The 20,976-nt window shown below is 44.2% G+C and overlaps 1 protein-coding gene across 1 annotated transcript in view; it reads left to right on the top strand.

Annotated features, from left to right (window-relative positions):
* The first annotated feature begins 308 nt into the window (after window positions 1-308).
* Window positions 309-20,976, top strand: part of ZBTB10 (zinc finger and BTB domain containing 10) — a 28,771-nt gene continuing 8,103 nt past the window's right edge. The window contains exons 1-2 of the mRNA XM_072330219.1: window positions 309-1,249; window positions 7,807-8,704. Coding sequence (XP_072186320.1) covers window positions 311-1,249; window positions 7,807-8,704 — 1,837 coding nt within the window. The 5' untranslated portion in view covers window positions 309-310. The remainder of the gene's footprint in view (window positions 1,250-7,806; window positions 8,705-20,976) is intronic.

Here is a 20,976-nt window from a genome sequence, read left to right as displayed (position 1 = left end):
CATTGTGGGAGCCGCCCGTTGTTCATTTGCCATTCGACCCGATCCGGGGCCTGTAGGGACGGAAGCGGCGCCGAGCCCGGCCGGATCCATTGTGGGCCAGCCCCGCGGCGGCGGCGACGATCTCAGGCCGGAGCCCGGGGGGGGCGGCCCGGACGCGCGTTTCTCTCGGCCGCCGCCCCCCCTCCGCCCTTCTCCTCGGGCGGCCGCGGCGCTCTCCTTCCCGCGGGCGCAGCCCCTCGGCCGGGCGGGGAGCGGGCGAGGGGGCGCGAGGCGGCGGCGGCGGCGGGGGGGGCGCGCGCGCGCGCCCGCCATGTTCGCGGAGATGAACCGGCGGACGCTGGCCTTCCGCGGCGGCGGCTTGGTGGCGGCGGCCGCTGCGGCCGCGGCGGCGACGACGACGACGGCGGCGGCGGGAGGCGGAGGGGCCGAGGCCTGGGAGCGGCAGGAGCCCGAGGCGCTGAACGGGCGCGGGGCGGACGAGGAAGCGGAGCTGGAGGGGCTGGAGGCCGAGGAACTGGAGGCGGCCGGCGACGAGAAGGAGCTGCTGCTGCTGCCGCCACCGCCGGACGCCGCGTCGCCCCCCGCCGAGAGGAACCGGCGGACGCTGGCCTTCCGCGGCGGCGGAGCGCCGCCGGGCGCCAACAATGGCTGCGAGGCGGCGGCCTGGCCGCGGAAGCGCTACGACGGGCGGGGGGCGGACGAGGAGATGGAGCTGGAGGGCGCGGAGGGCCTGGAGCCGGAGGGCCTGCTGGAGGGCAAGGAGCTGGCGCAGGACGGCGGCTCGCTCAGCGACAGCAGCGACGACGAGGAGGACGGCGAAGGGGGCAGCCTCGGCGACGGCAGCGGCGCGGAGGGCGGCAGCTGCAGCAGCAGCAGGCGGTCCGGGGGCGACGGCGGGGACGAGGCGGAGGGCAGCAGCGTGGGCGCGGGGGAGGGGGAGAGCGTCAGGCACTTCCCGCTGGCCAGGCCCAAGTCGCTGCTGCAGAAGCTGCACGTCTCCTTCCAGGGCTCCTGGCTGAAGGAGTTCCCATGGCTCTACTACTGCCAGGAGACCGGCCTCATGTCCTGCGCCTGGTGCACCGCCGCGGCCGCCGCCGCCGCCCCGCCCGAGCTGATCCTGGCGGGCGGCCCCGTGCCCGGCGGCCACGACGAGCTCTGCAAGGGCACCCGCAACTACAAGCGGGCCCTGCTGCTGCGGCACCACCTCTCCGCCGAGCATCGCCTCAACGAGCCGGGCAGCGCCGAGCAGGTAGGCGGCGGGTCGCCCTCCCTCCCCCTTATAGCGGCCTCTTTGTTTGGTTTGCTTTTTCTGCTGGCTTTTGCTTTGTTTCCCCCCTGCCTTTTGCCCACGTGCGTGAGCTTCCTCGCACGGCTCCGCGCGTCGTCCGCAGCGCGAGGGACCCGCATCCCCGGCTGCCTTTATCTCGCCGAGGAAAAGCTGCGCTGCGGGCGGCAGTTGCGTATTCACGGCGGCGTTCTTGCACTGATTTACAAGCGCGAGTTACAACTTCCTCCTGCGGTACTGGCGGAGGGAGGGTACTGTCCGCCGCCGTTAAATCGGTGTTGTTCCGCTGTCCTGTTGTCCTGCCGCTCGGGTTGCTGCAGGCCAGGCTTCCCGGTTTCAGCCTTAACCGAACGGATCGCTTTAGATCGAGTTACTTAGCCAGAAATGTGTAATCGCTCGGTGTTTGTTTGAGATAAACATGTGGTTTCCTGAAAGCTGCGTTAATACGCCAGCATCTCCTCTAACGCTTTTGGATTGGCCAAACTCTTTGTTGTTCCCTGCTGAATGTAGAGTTATTGGAGTTCTTGGCTGCTCTCGTGAATAAGTCAGGGTGAAGTTGGAGCTTTTCACCTACAGATGTTCTAAGGAATGGGCTCGTTGAATCACCAGCCTTTCTTCCAAAGGCTGCCTGCACTGCTGAAGCCTGCTCATGTGGACTAACCGGCCTGCAGCGTGCTGTGCTTGTGGGTTAGGGTCATCCTGGAGCTGTTGGTTGCACTCAGTCCCCCAGCACTGTGCTCTCCCAGCTTAGAACTGAGCTCTCCTTGAGACCCCTACTATGGTTGTGCAGATGTATCCGGAGTCCAGCTCATAGCTCGTTGCTTGCACTGAGCATGTTGCTTGAGCACCTTAAGGAGCTCAGGGTACCTTAGACAAAAGCTGCTGCCCTAATCTCTGGGTAGGGCATTAGGATGGCAGACACCTTAGGTGAGTGTGATGTTAGAGCTAGTTGTAAAGGAACACGAGTTTCGCGTGAAGCTCCTGCAGGACTGCAAAGAGAACCTTATGATTTGTGAAGGAATAGCAGTCATCCAGGACGCTGTTTGGGATTGATAAAGGCAGCGATCACCTTTGAGATGAGTAACGCTCCCTATTGGGTGAGTGCTATTGCTGGCTTTGTGGGCCCGCTGCTATGCACGCTTCATGGCGGTAGGTCACTATCAGTTTCCTGCAATCTGAGGTTTTGCTGTTTACTCTGCAGTATTTTGGCCTGACTTGCCTTAAATACCTCCAGTTTCTATTTTGAATCTCTCATTTGCAATTTTCGTTCTCTTTATTTTGTAAACGTTCTTTTTGTTTCGTGTTAGCGTGGTATGTTCCCCGCCATCCTGTTACGGGTGATTACCCCGCAGAGGTATGTCCTGTCGCTGTGCTGCCTCCCTCCCACCAGATATTGTTACTTTGTGTCACATGTGAAAGTTTCTTTTACTGCCCTTAGCTATGTGTAAATAAAACATACTCCAAGCAGTTTTTCTTACTAAACTCAATACTCCTTCCTTCTGTCCTCCTCTCCATACCTTGTCATAAGACTAATTGATATTGGGGAGAAGGGAGCAGCCTGAATGTTAGTGCAAGTATCACTTGCATTTGCGTGTTAACTTTTCCTTGTTGTTGGAATCCTTATAAAATGAGCCTCTGCTTTTAATCACAATCTATGGAGAAAAAAAATCGTGACTGTAATAACCAATGAAACAGTAAGTGTTAGTGGCTGTTCTGCACTATAATTAATGATAAGGTTTGGACCAAGTAAGGTTCTGTAAGCCGTAGGAGTGGTGGTTGTGAGTAGAAACAGTGCTGGATGCATCCCTGCTCAGTTGCGCTTGAGTTAGAAACTTCTTACAAGGCGAAGAGTTCAGTTTATCAAGGGTCACCGTAGGTTTTCTGTGGTGCACTTGTGGGTTGCACTTGTCCTACTGTAAATATGGTTAAGAGTCTGTGTTTTCTTTGTGCTTATTGTGTCATTATTTTCCCCTTTCGTGCTAGTAATAGCACTCTTCCTTCTCTAGATCCATATGTTTAACTAATGCCGAAACAATAGCCCTATTTTTATCTTAATGCCTTGATACCAGATACTTGGAACAAAAGTAGGTAATTTGTACCCCGACTGTATTTCCAACATACATAATGAGGCAGCAAAGCCTTTTAAATTTAATGAAATTTGGGAGAGGTCTTTCACTCTTTGTCTTAGAGACAATGCATATGTATTCCTGACTTGACAAGCTTCAACTGCAGGGCATGTTTAGCAGCTGCTAATAAACATATGGCGTAGTGCCACCGTTCAAGTGCAAAAAGGAAATGGTAGGTGTTAAGACAGTAAAGCAGTGGAAATTTCTGTGGGTCTGTTGGATGTTACACTCATGAAGAAGTGAGTGATGATTTCAGTTTATTTTTGGGATACTTTTAATTCGCAATGCCCAAACGCACAAGTGGTTACAGCTGCTGCAGTTCAAGGGTACGGAGCTGTCGGTTGGTGCTACTTTCTAAGACAAAAAATTCAGTTCTTTTTTCTGTTTTTGTTTTTTGGCTGGTCTGTGTTGCCACGTTAAAGCTTAAGGAGATATAATCCCGTATGAAGCTACCTTCAGTCCTTCAGTGTTTTGTTAAATAAGACTTGTTGCAGAAATATTTCTCTTTTAATTGAAAAAGAATTGAGACTTATTCAGAAGTCACTGCCAAACGTTTTAGTTCTGTGATGAATTTAGATCCATGAGGTGCAGATTTATCATCTGTTTGTGGTTCCTACCCTCAAAGCTGCTTCTTAAAACACATTTGTTTTAATGTGGACATAATTCGAAGCGAGCTTTGGCATTAGTGCCAGGAAAGCTTTCTCCAGCCTAGCAGGCGTGTTGGTTTAAAGCAGAAGCTCTTGGAAAGGAGGAAGGCCTTTGATGTGTTACTTTTTCCATTTGAACTGTAATTGTTTGCTTTGTGTGTGCAGTGATGAATAGAGGTCGTGCTTCAAATGTAAAGTTGCATTGTAGTGTTCTAAGTTAACTTCTTGAATTACTCTGCTTGAGGAGGCAGTCGGGCCTTCAGAGTAAGGACCATCGCTTACAGTGGATTTATGCGGTGTTCTTTCCAGGCCCAGAACTACTGGGTTGTGCATTTAGGCACTTAGTGCAGCAGTGCCGCAGTGCTGAGTTTCCTGAGGGATGCTGACTGAGGCCTGTGAAGCAGCAGCAGAGCATCCTGCGTACAGCTGATGGGGCTGTTTTCTGAGAGCATTTCCTTCTGCAGCCACACGTGTGTAAAAAACAACCTATTTTTTCAGGAGGAGAATTAATTTGGGGGCATTGAAAAGTTGCTGTAGAGCAAGGTGTGGCAATAGGGAAGGGATTGCAAAAATGTGGCTTTACTGCTTTAAATATGCATACATTGGGGGTGGAATCTGTGGTCAGAGTGCTTTCCTTCACCTCCCTCCTGCTTTTCACTCCTAGGAGGAGAGCATGTCGGTGGCACAGCGAGAAAGGAAGCAAGTTTCTAGTAGTGCTTCTGATCATCCTTGTGTCACGGTTAACTTTTGGGTGGCTGTAATTACTGAGCTGCACATACAGAGGAGTCATTTTGTCTTTGGGTGTATTTGGAGACCAGTTAGCTGAGCTCAGTTCATGATCTGTTACACCGCTGCTTAATCTCACCTACAGAGTGAAACTTTTCGGGCTGATTCTGGAAATTCCACAAACAAGAATGAAAGTCTTCCATTCTATTCTGTGTTTCTTATCAGTTGTCAAGGATAAAGCTGTTTGCTGGTGAGCTAACTTAAGCTAGGGGAATATTTATGTTTGTATTCTGAAAATATAATCGGCATCTAAGGAAATAGTAGCGTGTGGTTCTTACCAGAAAAACAGTTTCCTTATGATGATTGCTATGAGCATTACGTGGGTAATAGAAAATGAGAAATAAATCCTCTTTGATTATTTTTTTTCCTGTAATTATTTTCTTAACTTTACCTCCCAGTGAATCGCATTATACTGTCTCTGTGGAGAGGGGAGATGTTTAAAAGTCTCCAAGGGATATTAGATTTTTTCCCATAGTAGATGCTAACACTTGGTTTCCACAGACTGGTTAACTGTTCTGATGGCAGTGCTTTCGTTTAGCTCACGGTGCAGTGTTAGAGTTGCTGGCTTCCAGCAGCAGTTAGCTGCTCATGTTCAGCACTGCAGTTAGCTGGAAAGAAATTCTGCGTGCTCTCTGTTAACTGCTAATACTTATCCCTTTCTCCCAGCATTTACTTTGAATGGTTGTTGCATTATGTCCCTTATTTTCACTTGGCATTCTGTTGTTTTCATAACAAAGACTTCAGCCTCGCTTCTGTAGCATGCGACTCAGCAAGTCCTTCTCATTGTGCTGCCTTTTTATCCTTGAGGAAAGATGCACTGTACATCTCACTTATTTTTCAGCTGGATTGGTTGCGTACACATCCTTACTTCAAACATACTCTATTGCTTCTGTGTAGTCAAACATAAAGAGAAAAGTCCTGCTGCAGAGTGATTTTGGATATTGCCTGGTCTCAGGAAAGTAAGACACATCAGCCATTGTGGCATGTGCCTGACGGTGTGAAAGACAGAAGGCACTGATGTTTGGCTGTGACTAGAGTGACGACACTTCAGTGCCATCGCTTCTGTTTTTATTCTGACCCAAAGACAGCGTAGTCGGAGTTTTGAAACTGCACTGTGGAGTCAGAGAAAGTTTGTCTGGCTCTGAAATGCTCAGAACTTGGTGGCAGACTGAGCTGTCACATCTCGGATGTGCTTCCTGTTTCAGAGCTCTGATCAGAGGGAGTGCTCGCCTTTGTCAGAGAGCACATAGAAAGAAGTAAGCTGAGGCTGGACAAAGATGTGCCTCATTTTCACATAGAAGCCTCATTGCTTGTCGTGCTACTTCTTTCTTATTTTCTTCTTTCCACTGAAGGTTGTTTTTGTTTGGTTTTTCCCCAAAAAGGGTAGAGGTTTAGAAGTGAGTTGAACATGGCAGCAAACTGAATTTTCTCTGCAGGGGATACTGGGAAGTTTCTCTTTTGATCGTGTTGGACACTGCTTGCTGCTTAGAGATAGAAAACATCTCTTCTGAAGTATGTAGCTTGACCTCATGATTCTGTGACCTCAGCTGTCATTCTAGTGATCCACACTGGGATTATAACTTGAAGCAAGTGCTGATTTAAGGCACCGATTCCTGTATGGTGGAAAGTGGCTTCTTTATATAGCCAATTCTGCCATCATCCCAACTTAGGGGTAGTACTCGTTTTCAGGATGCGTTCTAGCCCCAGTTTATATTATGATCTTATGAAGACCCACTAACTGAATCTGACCTGTGATGTTGAGGTAGTGCAGATTTTAATGCTCTCAAACCTCCAGGTCTGAGAGTCCGTTTTGGAAACTGCTAAATGCAGTCTGTTCTTATCCAAAATCATAATGGAATCAGCCATTCCAAACTATTCTTAATTACTAGGAAAGAAGAGTCTTAGAGATCTAGTGGAAAAAACAGCGCTGCCATCGTCAATGCACTTGATGGCATCTATCAGTTAATATAGGTATGATCTCTTTTTGTTGTGTTCTGCTCTCTTCTAGCTGCTGTTCTTGTAACAGATCTGAATCATCGCTGTCTAAACAACAGTTACAGAGTAGTGTAAAATGTACTTCAAACTTCTTGTTACTCGCCAGCTTCTGCCTGAACTAATTATTTAGGAATTCATCTCTTGGTGTTGGATTATCTGATTCTACTGCTGGGTTATGTCTGAAGCTACATTTAAGATCACTTCTTGAAAAGATTGTGGAGAGGCATGTAAGTGCATGTTGTCGGTATGATAGCCAATTAAAGGTGGTGTTGCTGGGAAGTTCCGGTGTAGTTTGATTCAAGGAAGTCCTGGCTAAGTAATGTAATGGGAGCCTGACTCTTGTTTGGTCACCTGCAGCATTCTGTTCACTTGTATTACCAGTATTTAATCTTAAGCCTGTACAGTGGGGATTTATTGTAAAAAGTCCTAATCTGTAGAACTGTGGAAATACAGCTGCTGTTCCAACTGCTCTGGTACTATGATTTCTTTTGAACATGGAGAACAGTTAGGTGCAGGATGGGAAGATAAACTGATCGTCTTTATGTATTCATCTCTCAGCATGAGCTTAGTCTGGATCAAGGTTCTTTATTGACTGAATGAACTGGGAATGTGAGAACTGTCTAGATAAATCTCAGGGAAGAGACTGCAAATCTTTAATGTACAAAGTCAAGTACTTCATTCTCATCTAAATCTTACTTCACTTTTGGCCCAAATTTTACTTCCTTTGTCCTTGTGGCAATTTTCTTTTAGTTTTGTTCCAAATATGGGAGGAAGGTGCAGTTTGGGAACATGATTCTTAGCTGATGGAAATGTTTTTTAAACATGCATTCCAGCCTGCGTTTATAACCAAGATTCTAATTAAGAACAATTGGAGTAACGTTACCTTCAGTTTGGTATCCTTTTAATAGTGTTGTAGGACTAAAGAGAGCATCTGTGAAAAGCTGATTGTTTTTCTTTCTAATTCCAGGAGTCAGAGTTACCGTCAGAACTGAACAATGAAGGATACTGTGATTTTAACAGCAGGCCAAATGAGAACTCTTACTGCTATCAGCTCCTGCAAGAACTAAACGAGCAGAGGAAGAAAGGCATTCTCTGTGATGTCAATATTGTGGTGAGTGGGAGGGTCTTCAGAGCTCACAAGAACATCCTGGTTGCAGGCAGCCGCTTCTTTAAGACTCTGTATTGTTTTACAAACAAAGAAAGCCGTAACCAAACCACTGTTACCTATTTAGATGTTGTTGCTGTTCAAGGTTTTTCTGTCATTTTGGACTTCTTGTATTCTGGTAACCTCGTGCTTACGAGCCAAAATGCCATTGAAGTGATGTCAGTGGCCAGCTACCTTCAGATGACGGAGGTTGTCCAGTCTTGCCGCAATTTCATTAAAGATGCCTTAAACATAAGTATAAAATCAGAAGCTCCAGAGACTGTTGTAGTGGATTATAACAGGAGGTCTGTTAGTAGGGATGGTATGTCTCCAAGGGATCAGAAAGTTGCCAGCTTCTGGGCAACACGAAATCTTACCAACTTGGCAAGCAGCATAAAAACTGAGAACGATGGTTACTCTATTGATGAGGCCCAAATGGAAAGCTACCAAATGAATGACTGCAGCTGGGTCCAGGACAGCTCACCTGAAATGGCTGAAAATGAGTCTCAAGGTGAGGGAAAAGTTTTTGTGTGGAATGACATGGGCTCACAGGGACAATCAGTTCAAGAACCTGGAAAAGCGAGAAGGAAAAACCAAACTGCAAAAAGATTTATTTATAATATACCGCCTAACACTGAAGAGAACTCAGAAGATTGCTCAGTGTTGCAGCCGTCAGTCCCATATCCAGAGGAAGATCTGTCATTCATTAAAGAAGAAGCAGGTAAATATTGCTTAATATCAATCGTATAACTTAAACATTTCCCAATCAGGTACATGGCACCGTAATTTCTTTACGGGTATGGCGGGTAGGGTGCTCTAGTAAAATCAGCACATGTTTAGCGTTATTCAGCAACTTGGTTCCCCTTCTTGTGCAGCAGCAGTGCGTCTTCAGCTAGAGAACTGTCTAACCAGTCTCATGTGGTACATAACATGTTCTTTATAACTGATGTTTGATTGCAGGTCCTTATCAACTAGTAGAAGCTAAAATCTTCATATCTACGTTTTAATCTCTAGCTAAAATTAGACACAAAATCAAGAAGTGATAGCTGATGCTGCTTGCTGATTGCATGGGGATGGCCTTATTAATTTCCTTCTTTTCACTAGCAAAAGATTTTTGTGATCATCTCCTTGAATCTGAACAAGAAGCAGAAATCAGCATTCCACTACTGTTAAGTGTGTGGATATCTGGGAAGCTGCAAAATGGAGTAATACTGCCCATTATGTCTTAAAGCAGATAGATTTGTGAAGCAGATGGGAAAGAGATACTACATGTTGTTGTGGTAGAGAGAAATGACTGTTTGTTCAACTGTCCTTTAAACAAATCTTGGAATGTGACTTTTCATGGGGTTATTTGTTTTATTTTTCCTCAAGGGTTATTGGTTATTGAAAGTGCTAGGATAAGATTAAATGCGTTCTAGGTAAATACTGTCACATAGAATTCTAAGCAGACTGTTCCTGGTATATTTGGAACTTGGGGTAATATAGCTTTTAATTACCACTATTTTGCATGAGTAGCTGAAACATGGATTTGAAATACTGCTGTATGAGTTGTAGGTGGATTAGCAATCTTGGAAGTATGACTTTGGATATTTTTAGTTTCGGAGTTGACTCTTGAATAACATGTGGATGTGAGATGTAGCTAGAACAAAGTTCTTTAAACATGTTTCTCAAGCGTTTTAAACATGCATGTCTTCTTCAGATATCTCAGAGGCCTGTGAACGACCATTACTTCTCAGGTTTAAATGGCAGAATTTGGGGGGCAGGAGGGGAACAACCCATGTGTAAATAAACTAAAGCAAACAAACAAAAACCCCCAAACAAACTCAACCAACTAACAAAAAACACCAGCAGTCAGACCTGTGGGTGCAGCGTATTTCTGTGGAAATTTTTGCATTCCAGTGATTTAAAAAAAGGAGATTTGAAAGCAGCTTGAGTTTTCAGGAATGCCTAGGAAACCTGTCTTTATTCTGGTGGAAGTAGAGGTGACCTTAGTTCGTTCTTGTACCCTCAGTCTCCTTGAAAAGCAAAGACTGAAAGAAATCCTTTCAGGAGTGCTGTGACCAAGCCAATTGTACTGGGGCCCTGAAATGCCTTTGCCCACAGTGTTAGAAGTCTATCTCTGTTGCTGGCAGCTGCTGAGGTGTGAGGAAGCAATACGTGAATAGCAGTCCAGCAGTGGGCACGTGGTATCTCTGCGCTGCATTGTACTGCTGTGCATTTGTGTATCACATATACGTGAGCACCACAACAACATGTGACAGTAGAGTACTGCGGACTGAAGCTACAGGCACCTATATATGGTGAGAGCAGGAGCAGACAACACAGGAGATGGATGTGCTGCTAGTGAGCAGCATGACACAACAGGAGCAGATGTGGGAAATCAGAATCTGCTGTGCTAAGGAACTGACACTCACTCCATAAGTGCTTGAGTGGGGTTACTTGTCTCTGGGCTCAGTAGGTATGTCCACGCTAGCTTTTCAGTTTAGCTTGAGAGTGTACTCTTGTAAAGTGGATTTCTTGATCTTCTCTTAGTGTACTTTGATTAATGTTGTGAAGCATTCTTGGCCTGCAGAGAGTTTCTTCTGTGTGAAAAGAAAATGGAAGCTGTGTTTCAGAAACATGCTTGTTACGTGCCAACCACTGACAGGCTTTAGATCCACAGCACCAGGGTTAGATCTGGCCTGAAGTAAAACAGCTCTGAATTTGTATGGTAGGGGTGTTGGGTCTTCAGAACCCACGCTAACAGATCTATCTACTTGTGCTGCATGGCACTACTTGCTAGCATGCCTTTAGCTGCAGCAGCTTTAAGAAGGGCAGCAGAAAAAAGTCTGGAGCAGGAATGGGGATCCGAGTTCCGAGAAATTGCACAAATATCAAGTTTCTGATGCAATTTAGTGCGTGGTCTTTACATCTGATTTATTTGGGTTAGCCAGTTAAGCTTTTTTACTGTTTGAAACATTACAGGGAGTAAGTATCCGGCTAACAAATGGTGTGTTCAACAACAGAAATAAATGGTTGTTTGCATTCTGCAGACTTGAAATAGGTGTACTAGAGCTTTCTCATGGAAGCAATGGGTGGTGGGGCAGTTCAGCAATGACTGAACAAGTACTAAACTTGTTCAGTTGTTTGGACAGAAATAGAATCATAGAATCATAAGGTTGGAGAGGACCTACAAGATCATGTAGTCCAACCATCCTCCCATTACCCTTGCTATCAGAAGCCACTAAACCATATCTCGTATCCCCTCATCCACACGCTGAATCTGAGGTTTCCAGTCATTTGTTGTACTGCAGAATTAAGTTGTAAAATGTATTTCATTCTACATCTTGATGAAAAGAAGTGTATTAAAGGCATTGAATTTATGCTGTGTTGTCAGTCCAAAATCGTGGAGAGCTTTAGGTTGTGGAGAATGAATTTATTCTGTAACTAAAAAAAACAGTGTTATCAAGTAATGATCTCCTTGGTACTTTGACTGCAACATGAGAGGTCCTAGGCAAATACTTACTTATTCCTGTCAGTACTAGAACTGTTTTGGAAGCTGTTTAATATCTTTGTACTAAAATATTTACTTTTACAATTCTTCTATGAGAGATGGTGGAGGTAGAGTATGATATCGCTTACTTTTAGTCTTAGTTATGCTTCAGTAGCTTGTGTTTTCTCCTTTACTGTGTGCCAGATAAGTAAAGGTAGATTCCATGGATGATTTGTGCATTTGTTCTTTAAAACACTCTGTAATTCCTCCCTTCAGATCCAAGAAAAGGTACAAGAGACAGGAGAGAGAGAGAGAGAGAGAGAAGAAAGAGTGGGGAATTGGAAGAATGACAGGCATGGGTTGTAGAATAACTTGCAGGTTACATGATAACTTTGCAGTTGTGAATTAAGTTTTTTTGTGAAGATGGAAAAATGAATAGGCAGTTAAAAATTCATGAGAAAATGTTTTCTGGAACAGATATAAGACAGTAAGTTTAGAAGAAAAAGAATGAATAGTAAATTCTTGTGGTGCAAGCTAAGTAATACACTTGCTGTCTCTTTGGTTGCTGAAAGAGAGAGAATGAGGTTCTACTGTTACACTTTGCAGTGTGCTGATGGGGATAACTAACACCAGCTGTGGTTATTAGATGTCTGATTACATGCAAAGTGGGTTGCTGTGTCCTTGATGGTTTTAGGTTGTTTGGCTTTTCTGTGGGGTGGGAAAAAGTACAATAGGTGGTGGTGCGGTGGAAGGGAAACCAATTTAAGGACTGCTGCTCTCATGATGAAAACTTAAAATGGAATCCAATGCTTGGAGAGGGAGAAGGAAAAAAAACAATAGCCAAAAGCCATTGAATTAAATAATATTCTAAATGGAGTTTCTGATTGAGTGCTACTAGGTAAGTGTTAGATAAATCATATTAAAACTTCTCTCAGTGATGCTGTTGCCTCTTATCCTGGTAAAGCAAATGTGAATGTGAGTTTTCCTGCAGATAGCTATGAGGGTACTTCAGTTCTCCTTCCTCTTGCTCTGCATTAACAGTGGGTTTATATTTGACACCTTTCCTGTAAGCAGTAGCACTTTGGGCTTCAAAAAAACTTCATAAAGATGAGTTTGGAATTCAATATGACACTTTTGCTTCATTTATCTACTTCTACTGATGCTTTCAAACGTTCCCCAAGTTTAACTATGGGAAATAAAGTAGCTGAGTTCCTTCTCACTGAGTTGTACAATCCATCTTGTTATTTTTCCTTCTAGTTAATCATCTGTTAAAAATACTTTTGCTGTTTGCAACCAGGGCGCATCCCGCAATTAACCATTTACCATGGTGGAAATAACAGTGCAATCAGTCTGTATCTTTTAGTCAGTTTCCAGTTCATGAAATCTCAGTGATTCTAATTAATGATATTTTTAGTGTCTGTCTGTAGATTCTGTAAATTCACACCACTTCTGACTTGTTTTTCATTTCAGTTTGTGATTTGGAATAGTATTCTGTTCGTAGACTTCAAGACATAACCGTCAGTTACTCCTTATGCTCTCCAGAGCTGACAGAGTTGAATCTTTGGAACATTTTAATGGAGTATTTGGTTGGTTTTGTGACGCTAACACCAGGCCATTTCTTTGCATGATTTTCAGGCTACATAATGTTTGTTACTTATTAGTTTGATGGCATCCGAGAAAAGGGTAACAAAACAAGGACAAGATGAAAACAGCTTTTTGTGGAAAAAGGTTTTTCTGGGTAGCTTTGTAGGAGTTCCTAAAGAAGGATTTGAATTCAGTTGGCTGTAAAAGCAACTACTTTTCGTAACGTTACAAGTAGTGTCTAAAGCTGCTTATAAAAAACGTGCTAGTCACAGTTTTTGTCATATGTTGCTCCTTCAAGTCATAACTTGATGAAAAAGTTTTACTATAGTGTTAAGTAACTTTGTACTTGAAGAAATCAGGAGTGATGTGCTTGCTTGGACTGTCTGGCATACGAAAAAAACAAATACAGCATTAGGAAACTTCTTTTTTCCAGTCTTCTTTCCTGGCACTATACCCTGATTGGATGGTTAAAATTGTTTAATGAAAGTTTAACCTTTCTATTTGCTCCATTTCCTATCTAATAAGGAAATAAAGGCCCCATGGATTTTGAAAGACTCTCCAGAGAGAGTCCAACAAGCAGGAATCTAGCCAATCCAGTAAATTTGCCTCTCTTAGGAATGCAGGTAGATTCCCACGTTCTGATGGAATGGATATAAGGACAGCTGTCCTTATGACTTTAAGGGATGCAATCAAAACACAGGCAATATTTTGAATTATAAGAAATCATCAATCTGCAGTGCTGACTTAATCTTTCCATTACCTCAACTATTTAAGAAATGATAAGGATTGTGGCAGCAACTCCATAAAGAAAAGCAGAGGCTGCATATCTTCCAGATTCATTTGGGGTATGCAGCTCTGGCTGCAGAAGTTAGCTGTGCAATTCTTTCAGCTGTATTCCCTCCTGTGCCTCAAAAACGTAGCTCAGGAAGTCAAATTTGATTAACTTTAGAACATGTTGAGCAGTGAAAGTGATTTTGACACAAAAGTTTAAGATCCTCTTGGATTGTTGTTGACTTTAATGGAGCGTGTTTAGAATACAGATTCCTTAATAGATTACTTGTATGAAGCTAGAAGTCTGGTAAAGGGCTTCCAATAATGACTTTGTTTTCACTGACACAAAAACAGCCATAAGTTCCTTGTTTAACTTCCAGATTTTCTGCATTGGCAGACCTGTTCAATTCAATTAAACTACTGTAACTCCCTGTGAGAGCTTTTACACTAAGGTGACTTTGTCTCGTAAGAGTTTATTGTAGTATAAGTGGATCAACTCCTGTTCAGTTTCTTGGGGTTGACAGGCCTCAGGGTTTGACTGGTTGTTCTTTTGCTTTTGTTTCTGTTTCATTTGAAGGGAAGGTTTGGTCAACCTCAGCATTTGTAGTATGGTATAATGGGCTATAGGTTTCAATCAACGTTAAGTTTGACTAGGGAATGTTTCCTTTCACTGTATTTTCAGTTTCTCCTGTTGAGTTCTTGCTGTACAACCATTCATCCTCTGTGCACTGTGAGAATTCTGAAGTTGTATTGTACAGGTCTCAGAGTAATTTCATGGACTGGAAGAAATTGAGGTGAGCAGCATTTCTTCCTCCTGCAAATTTCTGGCAGGCATCAGTAAATATACACAACAATCAGAAAGGCAAAAGCCCAGCTCGAATTTAACCTGGCCGCTGGGGTGAAAAGGAATAAGAAACTCTTTAATAAATACATTAACAGTAAGAGGAGGACAAAGGAGAATATCCACTCTTTGCTGGATGATGCTGGGAATGTGACCACTGAGGATAAGGAAAAGGTGGAGGTTCTGAATGCCTTCTTTACTTCTGTCTTTAAAGGTCAGACCAGTTATCCTCAGGGTACTCTCTCTGACCTGGTAGTCTCGGCTGGGGAGCACACTAACCCCCCTTTGATTCTGGAAGAAACGGTCAGAGACTTACTACTCCAACTGGACTGCCACAAGTCCATGGGGCCAGATGAGATCCACCCAAGAGTGCTGAGGGAACTGGCAGAGGTGGTAGCCGAGCCACTTTCCATCATCTATCAGCGCTCCTTGTTGACTGGTGAGGTCCCAGAAGACTGGAGGCTTGCCAGCGTGACTCCCATTTACAAGAAAGGTTGTAAGGAAGATCCGGGGAACTACAGGCCTGTTAGCCTGAACTCGGTTCCAGGGAAGGTTATGGAACAGATAGTCTTGAGGGAGATCACGCGGCATGTGCGGGATGGCCGGGGGATCAGGCCCAGCCAGCATGGGTTCATGAAGGGCAGGTCCTGTTTGACCAACCTGATCTCCTTCTATGATCTAGTGACCCATCTGCTGGATGAGGGAAAGGCTGTTGATGTGGTCTACCTAGACTTCAGCAAAGCCTTTGACACTGTCTCCCATGCTATTCTCCTGCAGAAGCTGGCAGCCCATGGCTTGGATGGGTACACTCTTGTCTGGGTAAGGAGCTGGCTGGTGGGCTGGGCTCAGAGTGGTGGTAAATGGAGTTAAATCCAGCTGGCGACCGGTCACAAATGGTGTTCCCCAGGGGTTGGTGCTGGGGCCTGTCCTGTCCAATATCTTTATTGATGACCTCGATGAGGGCATTGAGTGCTCCCTCAGTAAGTTCGCAGATGACACTAAATTTGCTGGGAGTGTGGATCTGCTGGGGGTAGTGAGGCCCTACAGAGGGATCTGGGCAGGCTGGAGAGCTGGGCTGAAGCCAGTGGAATGAGGTTCAACAAGACCAAATGCCGAGTCCTGCACTTTGGCCACAACAACCCCAGGCAGCACTACAGGCTTGGGGCAGAGTGGCTGGAAGACTGCGCTGAGGAAATGGACCTGGGGGTACTGATTGATGCACGGCTGAACATGAGCCCACAGTGTGCCCAGGTGGCCAAGAAGGCCAACGGCATCCTGGCTTGTATCAAAAACAGTGTTACTAGCAGGAACAGGGAGGTAATTGTCCCCCTGTACTCGGCACTGGTGAGGCTGCACCTCGAGTACTGTGTTCAGTTTTGAGCCCCTCACTGCAAGAAAGACATTGAGGCCCTGGAACGTGTTCAGAGGAGGGCAGCAAATCTGGTGAGGGGTCTGGAGCACAGGCCTTATGAGGAGTGGCTGAAGGAGCTGGGATTGTTCAGCCTGGAGAAGAGGATGCTCAGGGGAGACCTTATAGCTCTCTATAACTTCCTGAAGGGAGGTTGTAGTGAGCTGGGGGTCAGCCTCTTCTCTCGTGTAGACAGTGATAGAACTAGAGGGAATGGTTTCAAGCTGCGACAGGGGAGATTCAGGCTGGACATTAAGAAGTATTACTGCTAGGAAAGGGTGGTGAGGCACTGGAATGGACTGCCCAGGGAGGTGGTGGAGTCACCAACCGTGGGGGTGTTCAAGATGGATGATCTTTTAGGTCTTTTCCAACCTTGATAATTCTATGATTCTGTGAACCAGAAATGTCTGCATTATAGAAACTTTATACAGTAGTATTCTGCTCATAGTATAGCAAGGTTATATGATTTGTTTGGCAAGATTTTCATGTGTGCTTCCTGTTTGTTTTGTACAAATCTGTGTTTTTATAGATCTATATCTTAGTCTTGTACCTTCCTTTTCTTCAAAGCTCTATGAAAGGACAAATGCTTTGGTATTCCTGGTCAGGCTTTGGCAATGTCTGACTGGAATGGGTGATCCTGAGGTACCCATTTTGGTCAAGGATGCTGCTGCTTCTAAGACTGCCTACTGCTAGAGAAGCTAACATAAATTGAAGCATTCTTGAATATTTTCTTAAAACTACTTAGCATATAAGGTTGTTCTGACCTAAACAATCTATGTAGCAATGGTATCTGTGCTTGTGTCTTTATGTAAGAATAAACACAAACAAAGACATGTATGATTTTTTTGGTGATGTTTTCTTGATTTAATTATTCCTTGAAGGGCCTAAGAACAACATGTAGCAGATGAAATGGTAGCAATAGCAACTCTCGATACTGGTGCAGAAAGAACAGCTTTACTTTGTGGAGAATCGTGTATTAGGGCTGAAGTGGGCATAAAGTTTCCTTTTTTTACTGGATGCCTTTTCTTCTACAACTCTGCATCGGTACAGCTGAGCACTGGGTGGTTGTGTAGTAACTGAGGAAAAGAACCAAGGCCCCTTTGGGGGCAGCAAGTTGAATGTGAGTCAGCCATGCATCATAGCAGTAGCAAAGGCACCGTAGACTGTCAGAATTAACAAGAACATAGCCAGTGGGCTGGGGGAAGGGGGAATTTCCCTGAATTCAGGGATTGCAAGACCACATTTAAATGCTGTGCCCTGTGCAGGGCAGCCCAGAATGAGAAAGGTATCATTAAGCAGGAGAGAGTCCAGTGGGTGCGTACTTAAAGAAATAAGGAACTGGAGAAATGTTGAGGAGAGTCTGGGATACTGAATTTATTTAGCATAGGGAAGCTGGAGGGGCGTATACCTGCAGTCTGTCACCATCTTAAGTGGATTTTATAGAATATGAATCCAGATACTTGCCCTTCTGCTGCACACCTCTGTAAAAACATCTGTTGCAGCAAGGGAAATTCTGCCTGTACGCGGACTGTGAAAGCAGTTTTGTTGGAGCAGATTGCGTACTCCATCCTTGTAGACATTTAACACTTGGCAAGGTTCAAAGCGAGATATAATCCAGCTTTGAAGTTAGCCTTGCTTTGAGCTGGGTTGATCTAGGTGACCTTCAGAGATTCCTTGTGATCTAAGTTCTTCCTTGTTCCCTGAGATCAGTAGCTCCTCCACAAATAAATGATGTGGATCGGGACAGTCCTTACTAGCTCGCGTTTCACTGTTGTAGCCTTTATGGAGAGATCAGCAAGCTGGCTTTATAAGCAGTGACAGTGAACAGCAGACTTTTGGAGGAAACATACGATAAATAGAATATTGATTGGCAGCAATTGGTGGTTATCTGGCAGTTATTTAGTGGTTCTGCTTCTGCTGTAAACCAATTTTCATCAATGGGAAATAGCGAAAAATTCCGAGCAATTGGGATTGGAATTTGGATTGGCAAAATATCTCAAGTTTGTCAGAGGATTCTGTTGCAAGAGGTGGTTCAGAAGTAATCTGCTTTGACCTCTTTTCAGAAGCAAGGTTAAAGAAGTGAGTAATACTCTGGGAATGAACAGTACAATGTATTTTCTTCTCTTCACCTTGCCAGTATGTAGCTCTTGGCAGTGCTGGTTTTTTTCTGTCACATGTTACTTAACATAAGCAACAAATCCAGCTCTAATAGCAAGCCAGATTGTATCAGTAGATTACCGGGGCTCTCCTTACAATCCTTGAAAGCTGTGGTCTAATCGCTTATCTGATCTACTTTCTGTCTTTTTTGAATTGGTCTGAATAAGCAATGTGTCAGAAGAGTTGCAGAGAAAAACCATATTTCTTTTTCCTCCTCTTTTGGCACTGTTTTTAGTGGCTGTAGGTATAAAGAAAACAGAAGATATTATAGTCAGCTAGTTCTCCTGTGAAGTTTGTGTCCTTCTATGCACTTTACCTCCATATCCGTTTCTGTAAGGACCTGTTCAAAGGCTTCTATCATTGATCTTTCATTGATCTATTTAATCTTCTCCCACCCGATGTTTCTTTTCCTTCCCAGAATTTTAGTAGATTTTTGGGTACAGAAAAAGCAAAGCCATCAAACTAAGGAAGTTTCTGCTCACGTGTTTTCCTTCTGATTATACTCCCTCACCTCTTGCCTTTAAAACAGCAGTTCAGTGTCTGAATCTTGTTTATCCTTTCATCTGAGAAGGAGCACATTTTAGAGCATAAAAAGCTTTCAAAAGTTTTTCTGCTGTGTAAAAACCTACACAAACACTTAATTGTATTTGGGACTGTCCTAATCTCTTCTCAGACTGACATCTTGAGAGTTTTAATGCTGATAGTTAATCAGTTTGTGTTGCTTTATTATTATTTTGCTTTGTGGCTTGTTGGTTTTGGTTTTGTTTCTCTTTTAAACATAGCATTGCTAGTAGAAATCTCTTCTCCACGCGTAGTCTAAGTATGGGTGGGTGTTGGAGGCTATTTGACATCTGAGTTATTAGCTTACACCTGTTTTAGGAATGAACAATGCTGTTGAAAAGCATCCTTAGATTAAGATAAGGTTGTAGACAGATGAACTGGTCTGAAGGTACTGAGAATTATTGCTTCTAATTATTTGCCTTTTTTTTTTCTGTTTTCCTCCCTGCTGTTCTCCTGTGTTCTCCTGTGTTCCCCTCCCTCTCTGCCTGATCTGCCAGCACAACTGTTTTATGTTGTTGCCCTCAGTCTCCTGTCAAAATCAGTCAGGTTGTTACCTTGACAAGAACAAGTTAGGCAGTGACTATAGCTGCATCTTTCTAGGTGGGTTTGAGAGGTGCTGTAGCCTGGGTGGGAGCAATGGGAGAGACTGATCTGAGCTGTTGGGTCCTCTAGCATCTTATGCCTAGCTTAGCAAGAGTATGGAGCTTCTCTTACTGTAGACTCTGTGTCCATCTCGGGGAAGCTATTAGAGGCTAGGCATTGCATTTCCCATTCACACTCCATATGTCTTTCCTGTGTGGGAACCATTGGACATTCAGAGTGCCTCTCTGTTGTTTTGAACACATTAGGTATTCGTTCTATCTATGAAGTAGGCTTTTTAAGCCAACAAATTATTATGAGAAGAAGTATTAGGTTTAATTAGGATTTATTTAGTCATTTATTCTGCAGACACTGAAATGTCTGCAGCAACCTCTTATCTCTTGTGGTATCTATACCAGTGTTCTTTCATGTCGCAGCAGGTTCACATTGGAGGCAGACAGATTTAGTAGCTTTTTATCTGCACTAGACTATAGCTCTTAAGTCTCTCTGGCTCTCTGCCGAGTCTTAGACTAAGATCTAGACCTACCCAGGGATTTGAGCTCTTAAGTTTGTTCAAACTTCCATATCAGCTGTGGGCATAAATGATCCTCATGACAGTGTGTGTTTTCTTAGTTCCAGAAGAAGTCTCCAAGCAGCAGTGTTATAAATGCGCTTGGCTTGGTCAGTCTTTACTTGTTGGCAGTCTTTGGTGTATGCTTATTTTGAAGGAAGTAAAGTAATATGCCAATACGTGGCATATTTGTTGCACCTGTGAGCAGTCCAGTCCTTGGTCTGTTGATTTTACAGATAATCCTCTTACAAGGGAGAGGAAAGTGATTAAAGTACTTCAACTAAAGATCTTCTGTTGTTCAACGAGAGACGGGGCATTTCTATTGGGGTGGAGAGAGACGGCTTATAAATAAAACGTCTAATGTTTTAAACTACAGTTTTGTTTTTCTCTGTTAGCTCCCGAAGCCTGCTTTAATTTGGAGGCTCTGGGCTCTGAGGTCATCTTTGCTGTTGCCTAGTGATGTACAACACTGCTTCTTCACTGCTTGCACTTTACTGAAGGAAGGTTTACTGCTCACCTCGAAGGAATGTTTAGTTGGCGTGTCCATAGGGTATCTGTTCTATTGCTTGAGCTGGTGAGCTGGCATTGCAGGAATGTATAGCTTCAAATTAGCATAAGGACTTCTTGCCTCTTTTGGACACAAGAACGACTGGAGTCTGTGGTTTAAAAGAGTTTTATTAAAATGTTCTCACTGTGTTTCTTTCAAATGGAGGGAGACTGAGCCTTCCTTCCTCCGTAGCTCCCCTTATTTCTTTCTATACCAATATAGTTGGGTGGGTTAATTAAAATACTGATTTTTCTCTTAGTTTGTCCAGTCAAGCTCAGCTTGTGATAAGCTTAGATAGATGGAATAGCTTTATGATTACTCTGTAGTTTGGCACTTGCTTTGCTTATCGTTTGCCATTGTGTGAAAGATCTGGTAAAATTCTAGATTTCCTATTTGTTAATTTCTTTCCTTTTGAACTGTTATCTTCTCATGTTGCAGCTGCAATTGCTGCTGCCAACTGTAATACTGCTAGAGCCTTAACTATGACTAATGTCTGTGCATA

The sequence above is a fragment of the Excalfactoria chinensis genome, chromosome 2, assembly GCF_039878825.1.
Source record: "Excalfactoria chinensis isolate bCotChi1 chromosome 2, bCotChi1.hap2, whole genome shotgun sequence".
NCBI lineage: Eukaryota > Metazoa > Chordata > Aves > Galliformes > Phasianidae > Excalfactoria > Excalfactoria chinensis.
This window is presented reverse-complemented; position numbering and strand designations above follow the sequence as displayed.